This window comes from Emydura macquarii, unplaced genomic scaffold (assembly GCF_026122565.2).
Source record: "Emydura macquarii macquarii isolate MOO-44397 ecotype Brisbane River unplaced genomic scaffold, CSIRO-AGI_Emac_v2 contig_554, whole genome shotgun sequence".
NCBI lineage: Eukaryota > Metazoa > Chordata > Testudines > Chelidae > Emydura > Emydura macquarii.
The window spans coordinates 11848278-11867296 of NW_027130691.1; the positions used below are offsets into that span (position 1 = coordinate 11848278).

The 19019-nt window shown below is 47.3% G+C and overlaps 1 protein-coding gene across 2 annotated transcripts in view; it reads left to right on the forward strand.

Annotated features, from left to right (window-relative positions):
* Window positions 1-452: 452 nt before the first annotated feature.
* MMP17 (matrix metallopeptidase 17) overlaps window positions 453-19019 on the forward strand; it is a 108987-nt gene continuing 90420 nt past the window's right edge. The window contains exon 1 of one of the 2 annotated variants that reach the window (XM_067539767.1): window positions 453-950. In XM_067539767.1, coding sequence (XP_067395868.1) covers window positions 816-950 — 135 coding nt within the window. In that variant the 5' untranslated portion in view covers window positions 453-815. The remainder of the gene's footprint in view (window positions 951-19019) is intronic. The other variant, XM_067539770.1, reaches the window with a different exon arrangement.

Below are 19019 nucleotides of genomic sequence, written 5' to 3' on the forward strand. Positions count from 1 at the left end.
TTATACTTGCTTATCTAATCCATCTCCCTTCCTCTGCGGTGTCTTTGCTCTGTTACAACACTCAGTGGAACACATGCCCTGAGCAAACCTTATTTATCATTATTATTACTACAAGGGCCCACAGCAGCACCAGCCAGGATCGGGCCCCACTGTGCTAGGTGCTGCACAAACCTCCAGGAAGGGACAGCCCCTTACAGTCTACACTATCTACACTTCTCCGGGCCCAGAAGCGCAGGGAAGTTGCTAGGGCGAGGGGGTGTTTTTCTTCACAGCCCCGACGGCGGCTAAAGGGCAGTGGGGGGGGGACACGACACTCCTGCAGCCCCCCTCCTCCGGCTCCCTGCCTCCCCCTTCAGCCCCCCTCTCCTGAGCTCCGCCCCTTTCTTCCCCCGCCAGCAGCTCCGCCCCTCCTCCCTGCCAGGCGGCAGCTCTGCTCTGCTCTGCGCGGCCAGACGCGGCTGGTGCGTGGCCGCTGCGCTGCTCCGGGAGGGAAGCGCGGAGCCGGGAGCGAAGCGCGGGGCGGCTGGAGGGCAGAAGCCGGAGCAACTTCCCGCCCCCCGGCTGCTGCTGCTGCTGCCGCTGCGGGGGAAGCCCAGGGCGCACGGGCTGGAGCGCGGCGGGAGCCGGGAAAGTTGGAGCCCCGCGGCCGGAGCGCGGCGCGGTGGCTGCCCGCCCTGTCCCTGCCGGCCCGCGGGGAGGGGGCGGCCGGGCGCTCGGATGCCGCCCGCAGCCTCCGTTCCCCCGCAGATCGCCGGAGCCCGGCGTTGCCCGCTCGCCGCGGAGGGGCAGCGGCTGGCGGCGGCGGGCTAGGCGGGATGCCGCTGTGGCCCGCGGGCGCCGGGCAGAGTGCCTTCTCCCGGGAGATGTTCCTGACCGTCGCCCTCTGGCTGGCTTGGCAGGAAACCTTCGCCGCGCCGACCCCGACAGCCGAGGACACCCACCTGGGCGTTGTAAGTTGCCGCCACGCGGGGCCCCTCCCTCCGCCCTCGTTCCAGGGTGCAGTGTGGGGGGTCCGTCCGTCCGCCCGTCCCTCCGTCCGTCCGCCCCCAGGGGACTGGGAAAAGCCCCGCTCTCTCTAAAAGGGCTGGGCGGGGCCAGCGGAGGAATTGTGTTGCTTGGGGCTGGGGTGGTCCAGCGAGGGTTAAAACGCCCCCCGGGGAACAGGCTGCTGCATCCTCTGGAGCGACCATTGCACCGTGGAGCTTCCCAGCAGGATGGAGCCTGGGGCTGGGGAGGGAGGGACGCTGGAGGGTTGTCTGCCAAGAGCTGGTTAGCTGGGGGGCTGGAGGAGCAGCTTTGATCCCCCCCGAAGGGCTCACCCTGGCTGTTGGAGGGTGGGGGTCGCAGTGCAGCTTGGCAGACAAGGCTTGAACTTTCCCCAAGCCTTCAATCTGCAGGCTGAAATCAATCACCTGTTCCCAGTTTCTGACCGGGGCAGATTGATCAGGCCATTAACATTAGTAACCCGAATGGAGTTTTTAAAGCCATGTGTGACTAAGATTGACCTAGGACTCTCCGATTTTTGTTTAAGGAGAGGCGGTTCTGATTGGGATTAAAATATGTAAATAAATGCCAACCTCCAAATAATAATACTGAAAATATTTATTCTGAGTAGGACAAATCCCATGTAGGCTGAATCTCTTACACGTCTCAATGGGTGCTACAGCAAATCAGATCCAAACAGAGGATTTGGTTGAAATGATCTACTCAAGTACATGCTGGTTTTTGCAGCCATGGTTGCTGTGCTCTGATCTATCCCAGGGACTTGCTCTGCTTCAGTGCTACAGCTGTGAACCAAAATCTCTTTAGCAGTTAATGACAGGAACTGCCCCTGTTAGATCAATGTGCTGCCAGTTCCATGGTAATTTAACATTACACCCTCTAAGAGAGAACAAGGCTTTTCTCTTGCAGAAAGAAAAGTTTATTGTGCATATGATGGCTCTGTAAAAGAAGGGACGTTTCAAAAAACGAAAAAAGCCACACAGCTGGGTTAGTTCCAGGTTGGTATCAGCAAAGTTAGGACTTAGCTGAATGTTTGGTGATAGATCCTGGAATTGGATCAGACCTTCCAAGCTTCGAGAAATTCAGTGGCCGTCTTGTTGAGATGCTACCTTGCCCCTGGGCATGCTGCCAGGAAGAGGTGAGGGGAAATTTTCTGCATAGCAGAGTTATTTCACCAGGGTGGTTTAAACAAAACAGTATTCCAGGAACTTCATTGTTATTTGCCATAAAACCAGGTGTTATGATGGAATCACAAGCCACCCCTTGAGCATCTGTTTTATGCTCCAGAGGGGATTTGTCCACATCGGTTCCTAGGACGAGAGACATCCAAAAAGCAGGTGTGAAAGCAAAGTGCTGCTGCATGATCATTGTGCATTAACTGCCACCTCTACCCAAGTGTTAAAGCTGAACTGAATATTTAATGTAAGTGGCAGATGAATGGGGACGCTGCATCCCAAGAGATTTGAATCAAACATGTTCTGTAAACTCGTCAACCTGATTTTTTCCCCCCCTGCTATTGTATGTGCCATGTGGAACTCTATGGGTTAAACGTTAAGTGAGAGAGAGCTGCTATACTTAACATGGCTTAATACTTAATATGGCAGCGTTTAAACCACAATGAGATTTACTTGTTTGCAGCTGATCTTGTATTGAAAACTGGCTACAAAGTGCATTCATGATACTCAGCTGCCATGTGTGTACATAGAAATCCACTCTCCTTGAATCAGAGTGTCTCTGACCCATTAGGATTCACATAGTGATGCTGCAATTCAGTGCCTGTGACTGCTTTGTGGCAGTGAATTGTGGGATCCTCACAGACACAACGTGCATAGATGTGATGTGATGAAAGCTCCTCACATGGGACGAATTACTGGGTACTCCACTTTTTAAAAACCATCCTCATTTAAGCAGGGGCGCATGCACTTGATGAGCTAAAATAGGTCTCTATCTGACGTCTCCATTCCAATATGTGCAGCTCCCGTGGCCAGTTGTGCATATAGGCAGGATCGGGCCCCTTGGCTTTGACATCACTGATAGAATTAAACAGAAGTCTGAATATAAAGAAGGCTTTTGTGTATTCCCAGTAATCAGCAGCGAGGAGAAGGCAGTTCTGCAGGGGTCTGGCAGGAAAATACCCCTGTTTGAAGTGGACACTTTAAGAAGATTTAGTTGACATCCACTGTACGCAGCAAATAAGAAATTAAAGGTCTGTGAGGCATTTCGACCAAATATTTGAAAATGAGGAAGCATGAAACCATGGCGATCGAAAGCTCCACTAACCTTTGACAAATCATATCCCTCCAGCAGCTCTCTGCAGTAAATACAGCACAGTGTCAACAGAGGTGTTCTGTTTGAAATGATGTTTCCCTCCTCTGCAAATTGTAGCTTAAAAGGCTTTTCCAGGTGGACAAAGGCATAAAACCAAATTGTGAATCTGAATTGTGAATTGGATGCTCCGGTCTAGCACTGCTACTGGTTTGCTTTAAACAAAACAGTCATATGGGGCCAGATTAAACTTTGGCAAAACCAAAGAGGGCTGTAATTCAAAAGCAGGGCTTGCTAGAGTACTGCCCACAGCAGTGTGATATCAAATGATCATTACCACTGGAGTATGCATGAATCTAGGTTGGTTGCTAAATATTTGTATTATTATTACTCACCGTTAGCTAACCTCTCCGCAAGAGGGAACTGAAATTGTGAAGAGATTGTTTCTGAAGTTTGACGCTGATCCTTTGGACCTACCCACTCCCTTTTTAAAAATATAAAAGAGAAGAAGACAATATCTGATGCAGTGTCTAAAGCACAGTATATACATATATTGTCCACAGATCACGTCTCTGTGGTCATTTGCCGGGAGATCCTCTGGGATAACTCAAGCAAAAATGTGATGTTTGTTAGAAATAAAGCAAGTACCAAGATTTCCTTTTACTTCAGGAGGCTTTGAATTGGGCCCTAAGAGAGATCTGGCTACAAACCTTGTTTCCCATAAAGGCCTGCTTGGTAAACCTATATGCTAAGGGAACCTGGAGACACATTTGAGATCTTGCTGTTTTAACAATTAGCTTGCTGTTAAAAGCCAGCTCTTGGCAGCTAGTCCGTGTTCTCATGTGCTGTGGATGCTGGAAAGTCTTCACGGAAGCTGTCTGCTGGGACAATATGTGTAACGAGTTAAGGCAGGACATGAGTGCCTTTGCACTGGATTGACAGAGCAAGGTTTCTCCTGCAGAGAGAAATTCTGACGGGGGCATTGCTGCTGCAGTCAAACTGCTGTCACTAGGGTGCGTATAAGGGACCTGCTACAGGGCAGCACATTAAACAGTAGCTCCCGGAACTGCTTTGCAGCAGGATCTCTTCTGGAGAGAAATGGCTTGATCCCATTTCCCAAAACATACAATCCTGTAACTAGGGGGCCAGCTGTTCTGTCACAGCTGCCTCCTGCGCTGGCTGCTGTACTGGACCTTGGCGCTCCCGATCAGTTGTCCTATGGAAAGAGTTTTCTCTCTTCGCTTTTCATTCAGTGTCATCCTCTGTTATTTCCAGTGAATTTGTTCCAGGGGAAATGTAGGCATTTGCATTCATTAACGGAAGGCCGTGGACTAACCGCCCTCCCCCTCTCCTCCCCTCCCCCCCCCCCCCCAAGTGTTCCTTTGTTCCTGTGGCAGGCAGGACTCCTTTGTTCCTGCTTCTCAGCTGAATGACAAGGGTGCACTTATGGAGGGAGCAGGCGGTGTTTTATAAAGCTCTTCCACCCAGCAGGGCTCTAATGGACACACAGGTTTCTCTGTGGACGAGATGAAGAAAGGGCAGGGGGGATGAGAGGGAGTTCCTATGGGGACAGGGTTGACTAGTAAAATCTGCGCCAGAGAGCATGGGAAAGGGACTGGTTCTTTGTCTCTGAAAAGACCAGTCTGACTTCAGAGCTGCTCAGGCAGATCGCACAGCAGCAGCAATTCTGTGGCTGTCACCGTCAGACATCAGTTGTTTCCTCCTTTTGCCAAGCACCTCTTTCCCTGCACAGCAGATACACACTTTTGCTGTGTTGCTGCATTCGAATGCAGGTTACAGGTGGCACTGTCTCCGCGGCACATTCGTTTTATGATCCAGAGCTTGGGATGGCTAGTCATTTAAAGAAAACCCATCCACACTAGCACAGAAATAGTCTATAGTTCATAGTAGAAGAAATCAATGTCGTCCTGATCTGCTGTCACAGCTAATAGAAAAGTATAGCGTAGTCACGTGAGTTAGGGCTCTATCCTGAACTGGCAAATCTTCCAGGACAAAACCCCTGGGAGATCCAAAACAATCTTGATCAATCTAACAACATATAGGGAAAGATCTTTGCTTGGCCTCCCCTGCCATTGTAATTCCTGCTTCTCTTTGGCTAGTCATATTGGCAATTCCAGGTTCCAAGTATTTCTTCCAAGAATGTTATGTTTCCGTGTAAAAATACAGACTTTGGCTACATTTTAAGATACCTCCTGAAGCCAAGGTACAGTGCAAATGACATTAGCTTGACAAAGGATTGGCTGGGAATGTTCAAGCAGACCGGCTACTGTGCATTTAATCTGGTATTAACACTCTGGCTGGTTAGAACTGCGACTTCCTTTTTAAATTGGAGACCATCAGCCCTCAGATACTGTAATGCAATTTAGTCCTGTGCTCCGTCGCTATTGTGGGCCCAGCCGTTTGAATTACTGGTGGTGGTTAAGCTAAATTACTCAGTATAATGAGACTCTGCTTTTAGTAATGGTTCCAAGCCAGCATGGGGAGCCATGGCTCTGGCAGCTTTCCAGCTGTTCTGTTGAAGGGATCTCGATGGGTATTAATTAGACTCACCCCCTCCCCTGCCCGTCTCTCTCGGGTCTTTATTTTTGGTCTTGAGCATTGAATTTGAAACACCAAGGGCCAAATCTGGATGCCGTGTAGTGGTGTAAGTTCTGCCTTGGCCAGTGGCATCTAAGAGAGTCTGAGTTAGTGTAACTGACACACAGAAGGGCTGGAGGAGACAGGTTCAGTTGGAAAAGCAGCAAACAGGAGGTGTAGGAAGGTGTAAATTAAAATAGAACCCACCCAGTTCTTCCCAGCACACACTGTGCTATTAATTTATGCTTTGCTCTGCCCCTTTGGATTGTGAATTATATCATCCTAGGCACTTATGCATGTGTAACTGATACCACCTTACACATCGCCTCTGAATCTGTCCGCTGGACTCTTGGGATCACAGGTTTAAAATTCTGTCAGGGTCAGTTCAGTCTTTCCCCAGTGGAGATAAATGCAGTTCCATTCTGGTGCGTGCGCGCGCAGAGGAGACTTTTGGATAAGCCCTCCCCAGCCAACGTCCTGCTTGCGTTGTGTGGTGTGGCTAATCCCCTGGCCCTTTTTAGAAGAGATGGGATTTGCCCTGCTTCCCGGGCTAAAATTTCCATGTCTTTCATTGCCCTGGATCACGTGATGGCTGCACTTCCATACATGCATGTTAACTTTTCCTACAGCATTTTGGGAAGTTGCCGTATCCATGTCAGTTGTTGTTTAAATTAGAAAGTTCTCTGTCTCCTCCAGCTCTTTGCCATTCTCCCTCATTCAATTGTAATTTAATGTGGAAAGTGAGTATGTAAAATACAGCACCTTCTGACTCGGCAGATTTCCATCTCCTGTAGTCAGAGGTAGATCTACTGACTCGAGTGGCTTGAAGATTTTACTCTGCTTAGCCTTGCAAAGCCAACGCAGCTCAGAGAGAATCCTATAACACCTTGCACATCATCAACAGCACTCCTAACTCAGTTCCAGTTAGTTACACCTCTACCAATCCATTAAAGGACATTAGTGATGCTGAAGGAAATGGAAAATACCCAGACTGACTCTCAGATTCCTGATTGACTTCACAGGGCTGGCACTAGGGGAAAAAAATCCTCCCTAGTAAATTAAGCACATCTGGTGCTAGAATCATTAAGAGATGGCAGACATGGGGCACTATGCTACCATTTTTTTAAAAATTAAAAACAATTTTATAGAGTAGAACTGCGCTTGGAAGTGGATGATTTGGAAGCTCAGAAAACAACCCGTGGCCTGACAGTAACAGTTTTCCTGCAAATGCTTTCTTTAATCAAAATCACTTTAAATAGATAGATTTGGGAGTTTCAGAAGCTCTTCCTGATGTCTGCATCTGTGTGTATGTTCTTTGTCCCAGATTTTTATGAGTATTGTCTCTGATTTCTGGGTCAGAGAATTAAGAGATTTGATGTTATATAAAACAAAAGAAAAAACACACAAAGTTAACTCCAGTAAGAAACAAAAGGTTTAGCACAGAAGTGTTGGGGTGAGGAGAAGAAACCATTGAAGTCAAGCAGGACTGGAGAGTTATAAATGAATGTAGTGTGAAATTGGATTTGATAACATTTCCATTCAGGGAAGAGACCTGAGATGGAAAACAAGGAGTAAATACTGAAGTTCACCAAAGAACACCGTCTTCGGGTGAGACTCTGACAGTTTGACTAGCCATGATGATTTAGTATAATAGAAGAGGAATTTCCAGATCAGAATAAACCCTGTATGCAGAAAGTAATTTAAATCGGGAGGTGATCTACAGTTCAAGGCAAGACCTGTCCAAATAATGTGATTGAGCGGGTGGCAATATAATTATTTATTTTATATGATGATGATGATGATTTTATTTTGAGAGAGAGTGTTCCTGTGTGTTAACTGGCAGCGACGGGGTTGAGTTCTTCATATCAGCTGACATGTTATTTCATCCTGACAATATTGATCTTTTGGGTACATGAAAGCCATCTTGTCAATGTCATGAGCCCTTGCTCGAAGGTGATGGATGCATCTGAGTTGTATCATCTTGTCATGTAACCAACACCAAAACGACATCTCCTTTTTGTGTAACGCAGAGCCATTGAAGAACAGCTGACAGCCCAGGCTTTCTATGACACCGCATGCTCAATTTATTCTACGTCCAGGCACGTTTTACAAGATCACCTACAGCTGGGGCTTAAACAGACCAGTTGTCACATGAGATGAATTGCTAGTTTGATTAAATGTGGCTGGCTGGCATTAGCAGACTTTCCCATATGAGGTGATTCTGCAGCTTCGGTTGAAGAAAGAGGCAGCTGTCAGCAAACGCCGCCTGGTATCAGAGGTCCCTGGTGCATAGGGCCCAATGCAGATCATTCTCACTTCTCTGTCATGGAGGCCTTACAGGCCATTTGGAGCAGGAGAGAATTTGGCCTCTTAGGGTGGGATTTAAACACCCTTTCTTGGTCTGTATTGTAAAGTAGAAAGGTCAGTGGACAGAATGTCCAGCTTCTTCAAGACCCAAATACCAAGGGCATCCCTCAGCCAAAGTGCAAAGCAAAGACAGGATGCCAGGCTGGCTTCAGCTGAAGACATGAGAAAGCACTCAAAACTCCCCCTGGACTTCAGGGAGCTGCAGGTTCTTGGTGGAAGAGGGATTTAATTTCTGTGTCAGTTGGCGGAGCCTGTCCCTCAAGTAGACCAGGCCAGGCAACTGTGGCTTGCTGTCTAGCCAGAGGAAGATGGGTAACCCTCTTCTAACCAGCCCCTCTTGGGAGTCTGTATATCCCATCACTGGGAGATTCATTGTTTCTTACAGGGGATTCTTCGCCCTGGAGATGGCAAGTTGCCAACGGATCAAAAATTAAGTTCAGAGGCTACTACAACCATTGGTTTTCTTAATGCACTACATTTCCCCGAGAGTTCCAGTGCAGATCTGAAAGGAACATTTGGCCCAGAGCGATCCAGTGAACTCACCACCTGCAATGCTCTAGGCTTGGGTCTGAATGGGGTAAAGGAAGGGTGGTATAAGGTGGAGAGAGGAGACACACAGGGAACTCTCTTTTAAAGGAAGGTGCTGGGCACGCTGGTCTGAAAAGTTATGCTCTGTAATTGGCAGGTACAGCTCACTCCACAATACATGCACGGTAATGAATCAGACTCTACTGTTAGCTCTCAAGCTTTCATTGCATAGGTGCCAATGGATCCCTCTTCAACGTCTCGCTGTCGGTCAGCTGCAGTCATTCAGGTGAGGTGTAAAACTGAAGGCCTAACTGTACGCATTCATAAATTCAGTACGTGCTATGGCTGCTGCTTACCAGTGCCCAGGAGGACCCCACAACCATTTAGGACGAGAAAGACCGCATACCTAGCTCAGACTGGAGGGGGAATTTCTCAAATTGTCATTTAGCCAGGACACTGATACTAATATTTCCGCTTGTGCACAAAAGTGACTTGACCATTGAAGAACGTGTCGTGGCAGGTACTGAATTCCTGTAGTTACTAAGGTGCTTTGGGATCTCTTGGTAAAAGTTGCTATAGAAGGGTGTGTTCTTGTCAGGGTTCTGATGACTAGAGATGTATCCCAACCAAGTCTCCAGACCCAAACGCCCTTGAAACATGGGGATTCAGGGGTGGGATTTGGACTCTAACTTTCTGACTTGGTCCCATCTCTTGACTATTACTGAACATAACCATCTTGTATCCCTGCCGTGTAATACAATTGGAAGAGTCCTCATCCCACCGAATCTTCTGGGGAGCCCAAATCAGCTCCTCTTGTTGAATGTTTTCCAGAGCTCATGGCAGCTGAATACATTCTACTATTTAGCTCATAAGTGGCTTGGAATTGGCCATCGTTCTGGGAGAACTGGCGTTATTCCTGAGAGGGCGGTGAAGATAACTGCGATGTGTTCTCCAAAGGCTGTGTATTTTACAGCAAGGCTGTAAACTCCTGCTGTACAGTGCTAGATTGTTACCACGTTATTATGTTTGCTTTTGGGGGGGGCAGATTTTAGTTTCCCATCAGCACGGTCACTTACAGAATGACAGTCAGCAAGGCAACTCGAGAAGCGTCTTTGCTTCTTTAATAAATTCTCTGCATTAAATTGGCTTTTGTTTTGTTTTTGTTCTGTTTTGCTGCTCTTCTGTAAATTCCCCACTGCTCTTTACCACTCCATACAGTCAGAACTGTCCCACCCTTCATGTCACTGATACACTTTTTTGTTCAAAAGCCAAACAAAGTAAATAGGGTTTGCGAAAGGGAAATCCCTAACAGATGCATCTGGGAGTCAACAGCATGTTTTGTGTAAAAACACAGCTAGAGAGGCTGGTGGGGTTTGTTTTTTAGACAGTATTTTATTAACGCCACAGCAATTTACACTTCAGGCTTCACCCAGGAGATTTCTGAGATAGACAACAGCTGCTATTGCTATCATCAGCAACAAAATGCAAAACTCGCTAGTTCTTCCTCTTAGTGTGGATGCATGTCACACTTCAACAGAAGAATGATTAATGTGGCTGCCAATTATTCTCTATTTAGACATTTCCAGTACACTGCAGTATCGAGATGATTCCATCAGTGTCCTGCATGGTCCAGATAGTTTAAAAGAGGGAAAAATATGTTGTGCCAGTTGAGAGTTCCCATACAACATCCAAGAGGGACAGGCTCTTGAATTCAAGGCCTCCAAATACAGACGTCTAAAATATCACCTCTCTCCAAATGTGAAATCCTGAGTGCCGAGTTTTTGACCAGCATGATGCTTCAGAGGAAGAGAGGAATCATTGACCTGACAAACTGCTCTTCTCATTCAACATGTAATCTGAGTTTCCAGGATCTAGCTGCGTCTTCCAGCAAGCATTTAATCTTAGAGGATTCCTCCCAATGAAATGCGTCTGGTTTAGGGGACAGCTCAATCCATCACTAGACAAGTAGGCAGATGTATACGTCTTCCCCAAACCCCAGAATGACTGGCCAGTCCCACCAGCCTGTGCACCAATCAGTCACATCCCTTGAGCTAGAAAACTTTCAAGGTGTATCATCTCCCTAATCCGCATTGGGAGATTGGGATAGTTCATTGTGTATATGATGATTTATGATCAAAGCATTGCATCTAGGCAAAGTGAAACCCTGAATGAAAGGCAGTCACCATACATTCACTTTGCAGGATTATATATCTTGGCTATTTAGACCTTCTTTTCTATCCCCCTTAAAATAACAGGAGTGACTTGGGATAATGATCACTGTTGTTGTTTTCATGGTTACTATATGAGTAATAAAATTACTCTAAATGAGCAGACTTCAGTTGTTTTTACTTAAGTCTATGCCTGTTAAAAACATCCAGGTCAGACTTTCAGAAGTGTTAAGCACCTACAGCTAAAATTGCAGTCAATGAGAACAGCAGGTGCTCCGCACCTCTGAAAGTCAGGCCTGTTCTGACTTTGACTGTTCTGGGAAGCTGGTGCTCAGTTTGTGTTTATGGCTGATTTCTAGGCACCTGAGAATAGGCCTCTGTAATAGAAACAGTGACCTCACCATGGTTGTGTGGCATGAGTTATCCCGCTGTTGTGAAGAATGATCTTAGGCCAAGTGTTACACGTGCCAGGAGGGAAATGAGCAGGAAGAGACTGAATTCAAGCTGAGCAGCCCAGGATCCCTTTCTCTAAAGCGAGCTGGAGAAACCAATATGACACACGAGGGAAGCTGACTAAACACAAGACCAACACTGAATCTCTTTTCACAGCGATGTGATGGAACAGGGCGTGTGATTCCTAGTCTTATGGATCATTCCTGTAGGAGGGCCTGAAATCATAGAAATGTAGGGCTGGAAGGGATCTCAAGAGGTCCTCTTGTTCATCCCCTTTCCCTGTGGCAGGATGAAGTAAACCTAGGCCATCCTTGACAGGTGTTTGTCCAACCTGTTCTTTAAAACCTCCAAGTGAGGGGGATTCCAGAATCTCCTTTGGAAGACCACTCCAGAACTTAACTATTCTTACAGTTAGAAAGTTTCTCCTAACATCTAACCTGAATTTCACATCATGCAGATTAAGCCCATTACTTCTTGTCCTACCTTCAGTGGACATGGAGAACAATTGATTACCTTCCTTTTTATAGCAGTCCTTAACATATTGGAAGACTTATCAGGTCCCTTCCTCAGTCATCTCTTCCTAAGACTAAACATGGCCATAGGACAAGTTTTTTAAATCTTTTATTATTTTTGTTGCTCACTTCTGGACTCATTCCAGTTTGTCCACATCTTTCCTGAAGTGTGGTGCCGAGAAGTGGACACAGCACTCCAGCTGAGGCCTCTCCACTGCTGAATACAGCAGGATAGTTACCTCCCATATCTCATGTACAACACTCCTGTTAAGACAACCTACAATTATATTAGCCTTTTTCGCACTTGCATCACACTGTTGACTCAGATTCAATTTGTGATTCACCATAACCGCCAGATTCTTTTCATCAGTACAACCACATCACCAGTTATCCCTCATTTTGTAGCTGTGCATTTGATTGTTTGTTCCTAAATTTAAAGTGCTTCACTTATCTTTATTACTAGTGTGTGTGTTAGGGATGTAAATATCAGTTACAAAAGGTAACCGTTTAAACTATTCAAATTATATCGTTTAACTGATACAATTTTGTGTCTCTCCCACACCCTGTCCCCTTCCCTCAGCCCCCAGGTAGCGCCCTACGCTGGCTCTCCGGGGGACCCCCCATCTTGGACCCATGGTCCCTGATGTTCCGCAGCGGGGTGCTCCACAGCGCCTGCACCAGGGTCTTGGCCTCTCCAGGCGGCAGCAGCAGCATGGCCGCCTCTGCTGGGGCCTGACGCCGTCACCATGGAGACGGAGAGCCTGTGCCGCCGGCTAACCCCCGCACCGCCAGCTAACTGATACGTATTAGTCTTAATGGTGAGATGCCATTAACTATTTAACCATTGCATTTTACATCCCGTGTGTGTGCGTGCACGCACGCATGTGATTTGGATAACTCTTCCCTTTTGGTTGCCATACATCCAAGCTGGAGTGCAATGGGACATTTAAGTCTGCACTTTGGCATCTGGCACCTTTAGAATATCACAGAGCACGGACTGAACTCTTTACAGCCCCCCTTCCCACCTGCGGACGGACACACACAAACCATGCCTGAGCAGGCAGACTTCGTGCAGGAAGTTTCTTGGTGGCCAGGGGGAGGGACCCCTCATGCTCCTGCCTCCCCCAAATTGTAGAGTGGTAGTTGCAGAATCCCTGCTGTGGAACAGGTCTCTGCAAACTTGTGCCCATGCCACTGAGGTCAAAGGCTGGTGGGTCAATGTAGCAGCAGATCTGCTGTTCCTGCCCTGCTCCAAACCCAGGTATATACACAGGGACCCCCCACTGCAACAGGGTTGGGCTTCGTGGCACACAGGTGATATGGGCTCCTGACCCTCACCCCTTGCACAGGGGGGCAGACAAAATTGTCTCAAAGGAAGTTTACAGCCATGTTTGTTCAACCTTGTGGTAAAGTGGTGTCCTTATTGTGCTAATGTCTGGTTTGTATTAAGTATATAGCAAGATTAAACCAGCTGTGTTTACCCTTTGCACATGTATAGATCAGCGGATTAAACACATGCAAGTCTTGTGTAAATCAGTGCCAACCACTGCTGTCCACATGCTGTGTAAACTCCATCTGTCATGCTGAGCCCTCTCTTTTAGGCTACACTCCTCTGTTGGTCTATTATTTGTGGATTTTGTCTATTCAGGCCCATAGCTCTTCCCAGCTTAAATGTTTCCATGAGTCAATGTTACGTTAGTCCTTGTTCTCTCAGTGGCTGAGGATGCAGTAAATTAACAAAACTGCAGGACTGCTTGACTTCCACAGCTCAGTCCATCTGCCTCACCATAACACTATGCCAGGGGGCACTGGGGATCTCCCTGGGGCCATCAATCAACTGAAGAAGAAGCCATTTCCCCAGATAAGCGGCTCCATCTGCCTCTCCTTTACCCTGCACGGATGTTTTCAAAAAGGCAGCAGCAAGAACTTGAAAAAGTTTGTGCTTCATAGTTTGACCATATGCCGGAACAAGCTGTATCTTGGTGGCAGCTATTTGAACAGGCACCATTTTAGACTTTTGCCTCTAATGCAAATACCACCCAGAGATCCAATAATGCATCGGAACTTCATTGGGTTCGGTACTCTGAATACATATCACAAAATGACGGTTCCTTTCCCAAAGAGCTTACATCCCTTCGGCCTTGTCTACACTGGGGAAATTGACCAGCATAACTATGCTGGAATAATTTAGCTATTCTGGCAAAGCATCCTCACACGGAGTTATTCCAGAACAGCTATGTCGTTCCGTTTCCCTGTGTAGACAAGGCCATCGTTTTAGGTCCCTCTCCTAATCCCTCCTCATGCAGCCACCTCTCAAACATGTGTACCTTCAGCTGACTCACAAATAGGCACCTTATGTGACTGTTGTACTCATAACTCCAGAGCGTTCCCGTCAGCTGCAAGAGGTCTTTGCTGCACCCCACCGTACCAACATAACTCTGCTCCCGTCACCATGCTGTGCTCTGTGTTTCACTTTCATGCTTGTGCTGTATCAGTGCATCTGTGGACATCAGAATTCTCCTGGGAAATGAAAACGTGTCAAATAAGCAAAGGGGTCCTTGTTGCAGAGGATCAGCTGGAATGCTCAGATGCATTTTTACTTCTGTATTTAATGCACCTTTAAATTCCTGTGCACTCTCCTGGCATGAAAAGTCTAGTGGTTAGGGACCCAGGTTCAATTCCCTGTTCCGCCACAGATTTCCTATGTGGCCATAGTCAAGTCATGTATCCTCTCTGTACCTCAGTTCCCCATCTGGATAACAATACTGCCCTACCTTACAGAGGTACTGAGAGAATAAATACATTAAAAGATTGCGAGGTGCTCAAATTCTGTGGTAATGGGGCCATTATCGAGGGTAGCTAGAGCTCAGCAGTCATGTTGTATTGAACACTCAGTGCCAGGAGACCTATTCTGTGCTTTCTCGTGGAGATTTTGTTCTTGTTTCTTTCTTCTATTAATGTAATTCAAACTGGGAAAGTATTTCTTTGTGCATGGTGAAACATAACACACTGTACATTTTACTGGGAGATAATCACATTGCAATGCAATGAATTGCTTTAAAAATAAGCAATGCACTAACCCTTGAAATAGAAATATACATTTGAGTATCAAGATAACTTTGACTCATTTAGCAGCCAGTGTAGAGCAGACAAGTGCAAAATGTACAAAAGGCTGCAGAGCAGGACGCCTTAAATTAACATTGCAATAAACATGCCTTTGCTAACTGCCGCGAATAAGATCTCAGGCCAGCGCAGGCCTGCCATCTGAACTGGACTTGCTGTGCCATTTGTCCAGGCTTTACTACCAAAGAAGTCCAGTGCCCTAGCTTTGTTTTGTGACAGTCATCCCAGCTGCGCAGCCATAATGTGCATTAGAAGGTTGATCATGTGGATTGGGCTGGCTTGCCCTGGAAATACACTGCTGTTGGTAGTGTTCAGACAGTTATTCCCATTGCAGGCTCTTTATTCAGAGTGAAGGAAGGTGTGAAGTGAAGGCTCCCCCAGAAGGTAGAGCTTGGCAGAGAGGGTCTTCAAACCAATGCCCAATTGATCTTTGTCTCTTGTGGTTCTTCACCTTGCAAAACATAGCTTAACTCCTTCCATGCCATACCCCTCTGCATCCCATATAGAGGCAGCCTGGTTGTTTCCAGTGGGCTGTGTTCTGTGGATCCTCCCCTTTGTCACCAAAATGGTTAACTATAGACTAAATATTTTCAGGACCTTATCTGCCTTTTGCACACTGTACTTGAATCCATATAGGTAAACTTCAGCTTTGCTTGCTGTCCAGTCACAGCCACATTCTGAATTAGCCCCTTGGGATTCTGCCGGGCCGAAGGATTTTGGATCCATCTCAAGGAAATCTTTGCTGGTTTTGCATCTGTGTCAAAGGGGGGAAAACGATTGTTTCCAAATCCTTCAAGTGATCTGTGAACAAATCTCTATTGGTGTTGTGTTGGCGCCCTCTTGTGGAAACTGCAAAGACATCAAATAGGTATGTGCGGCTTCACTAATGATCCAGAATCTCTGCTTCCATGCCAGGAAGTTTGGGATTGTTGTGCCTAGAAGAATCTGTCATTCTAACTCAGACTGGTAAATGAGAGCTGCTCTATATGGAACGAGAATGCAGTCTTTGTTTACAGAGTCTCAAACGGTGTCCCCCTTCTGTTATTGTGCAGCAGTGTGAACTAGGGAAAGTGCATTCCTTCTACTCCGTCCTGATATGAATCCAGATTGCCCATCACGCAGCAGTTCCGATCCTAGCAGGACAATATGGGATCTGCCTTTGGGAAGAACTGTCAGCGTTGGTAATGAGAGGCCTCTGAGGAGTACAGGAATCTTGTACGATCTCTTTCAAGGCTCGTTTTATCTTCAGCCTTGCAGATTTTTTGCCTCATTTGATTTATACAAGGTGAGAGAAATGGTATGAGTGCAGATCTACAGTCAGGGGTCCCTGGGTTCAGATCCCACCTCTGACATAGGATCACTCTTTGATGCTGACAATCACTAAATCTCGCTTAAGTGGGGATAGTAATACTTGCCTCCTGGGGGTTGTGAGGATTAATCAGTTAACGTTTGCAAAGGGCTGTATAAAGGCTAAGTATTTCTTTATTCTGCAGTAATCCCAGAGCCAGCCAAACTCACTCACTTTACTCCTGAAAAAATTGCATCAGTAGCAGTGCAGCCCCCTTTGGATCTCCTCCATAGCTGTGTATTCTAACACTACATGCACACGGAGGGTATTTTCCCAGTTATTACTACACAGTCAGGGCTAATCGCTTCCACATCAAGCCAGCCCTCTCTCCTTTGCAGTGAGGAATCTCTGCCTGACACGGTGTGAAGTGTCAAGCCAACTGGCTGGCCTGCTCTTGAAAATGCCATTTAATGCAACACACCCTCCTCGCAGTCACTGAGTTGGCGCCCACAGTAATGTGGTGCGAGTTTGCTCATTCCTGCATCCTCAGTCCATGAAAGCGTGCTCCTCTGTCCTTCCAATTTGCCAGCAGCTGTCCTTTTTGTCACTCTGTGCAAGCTTCCATGGGGAGTATTTTAAGTGTAAAGGATTATAATTATTAGCTGGCACAGTAGTTAATCTTCTGGTGACAGGATATCCTCTGATCCTGCAAATTTACTGGCTGGCAGACATGGCATTGTACCTCAGGGAAAGCGATTCTCTGATTGCCAACTGCCATCACAAACCTCCTCTGTCAACCTCTTTATTCCTCTTTTCATGCACTTGAATGTCTGAGAGAAATTCTGTGTGGCCCTCACACTTTATCTGATCACTTGCCTCCCTCAATAACAGCGGGCTTGCCACTCAAGAAATGTGTCTAACTTTGCCCTCTGCATAAATTCCTGTCCCCACAAGCTTCCAGAATTGAATGGCTAATGTTTTCTTTCTAGATTCCCCTTCACGGCTCCCAGTTAATGCATTAATCTCCTCCTCCCGGGAAACAAAAACGCTACATCTTTAAGTCTATTACAGAGCTTTAGTTTCTGAATGATCCCCCCTGCTCTTCCTGAATAGCACAGGGGTTCTCCAGCTTGTCTTCATTCTGCCTAGTCTCTGCTGGGGAGGTGGGTTCTCCCAGTAATGTAAAGGGAGGGCAGAGGGCGCTGTACTGCTGGGACCAATCCAGGGTGAAGCATACAGCGCTGTCTCCCAGGGAGCAGAAGGGTAGTGCTGTGCTTAATTCACTGGAACTCAGGAGATCTGGGGGTCAGATCCTGGCTCTGTGTGATGTTTGCTGAGTCACTTAATCTCTGGTGCCTCTGGAAAATTAGGGATATACTATTTCCTTTGTCCATTTAGACAGCAAGCTCTTCAGGGCAGGGATTGCCTCTTATTAAGGGTGTGTGCAGTGCCTAGCCTGAACTATAGTATCTGAGCACCTCAGAAAACCCCTGGGAGGTATAGTGCTGATAACTCCATTTCATAGAGAGGGAACTGAAGCACAGAAAAACTAAGTGATTTGCCCAAGGTCACCCAAGAAACCTTTGCCAGAGAAGGGGACTGAACTCTGTTTTCTTGAGTCCTAGGCTAGTTCCCTACTCACAAGGCCACCCATCCTCCTGCACAAGGGGGCCCTGACCTGGGCTGAGGCCTGCCATAATAAACATATTAGTCTGTGAAAGATGCAGGGAGTTAACAGGCGAACATGCACTCTGATCATCCTGACACCCGTTTGTTTCCCCAGAGAAAGCGGATTGAAGTAATTAAAGGTAATTAGCTAATCAGGCCAGTGGGCTGGGTGAGCTGATGAGCCAATTAGCCCCTCAGGTCAAGACTGATAAAGAGACACAGGAAGGAAGTGCTGAGAGGAGGAGAAGAAGAGAGAGAGCAGAAGCGAGTGGTGTTAGCCGAGCCCGGTCCCGGGCCCGGGCCCCACAGCCGGGAGGCCTCTGCTGCTGAGGAGAGGGCCGAAAGCCCAGGGGATCCTGTAAATAGTACTGTTGCGTGGGACCGAGAAGATATCGGTGTAGGGACCGCAAATAAATGGCACAGTGGCTATGCAGCCAGTGGGGTCTGAGCTGGTTTCCGTGGGGCTAGAAGGCGGGAGTGGAGTGCGCCCTGCCTGTGTGCCTGTGCCCTAAGACTAGGATCTGTGGTGAAATCGCTGTGTTAGCGGGTAGCGTGTCTGGGCACGTGGCACTCCACTGGGAGAGCGACAGGATAGGGCTCTCTGCACAGGCTGCTGGTGGGACGGACGGACGGAGGAAGGATCCCCGGTACTCTCTCCTCCAGTGGTAGAATCAGAACCGAATAGGAAACTAATCTGCAGCCAACTCCCAGCAAATCACCAAGGGACGTTACCAGGCCCGGGAAGCTGTTTGGAGGGCGACCGGGGAAAGGAATCGTGTATTGTGTCGTCTGTGGCAAGTACAAAGTGTAATCTTCAGGCCAAGAAGAAGAGGCCCTTCATCATCTGTAGGTGACAGCCTGGTCCCTGGGGAGGTACATGAGACGAAGTGCAGGGAGAGGGCAGCACAGAAGGGATCTGCTACATTTGCAGAAATCCGACAGCAGCCATTTATTAGAAAGAAGAGTGACTATCCGCAGCGGTGACTGTAAGACGGAAATGATTAATACAGAGAAAGGAAGGGGAAGAAAAATAGTTCAGCAGCAGCA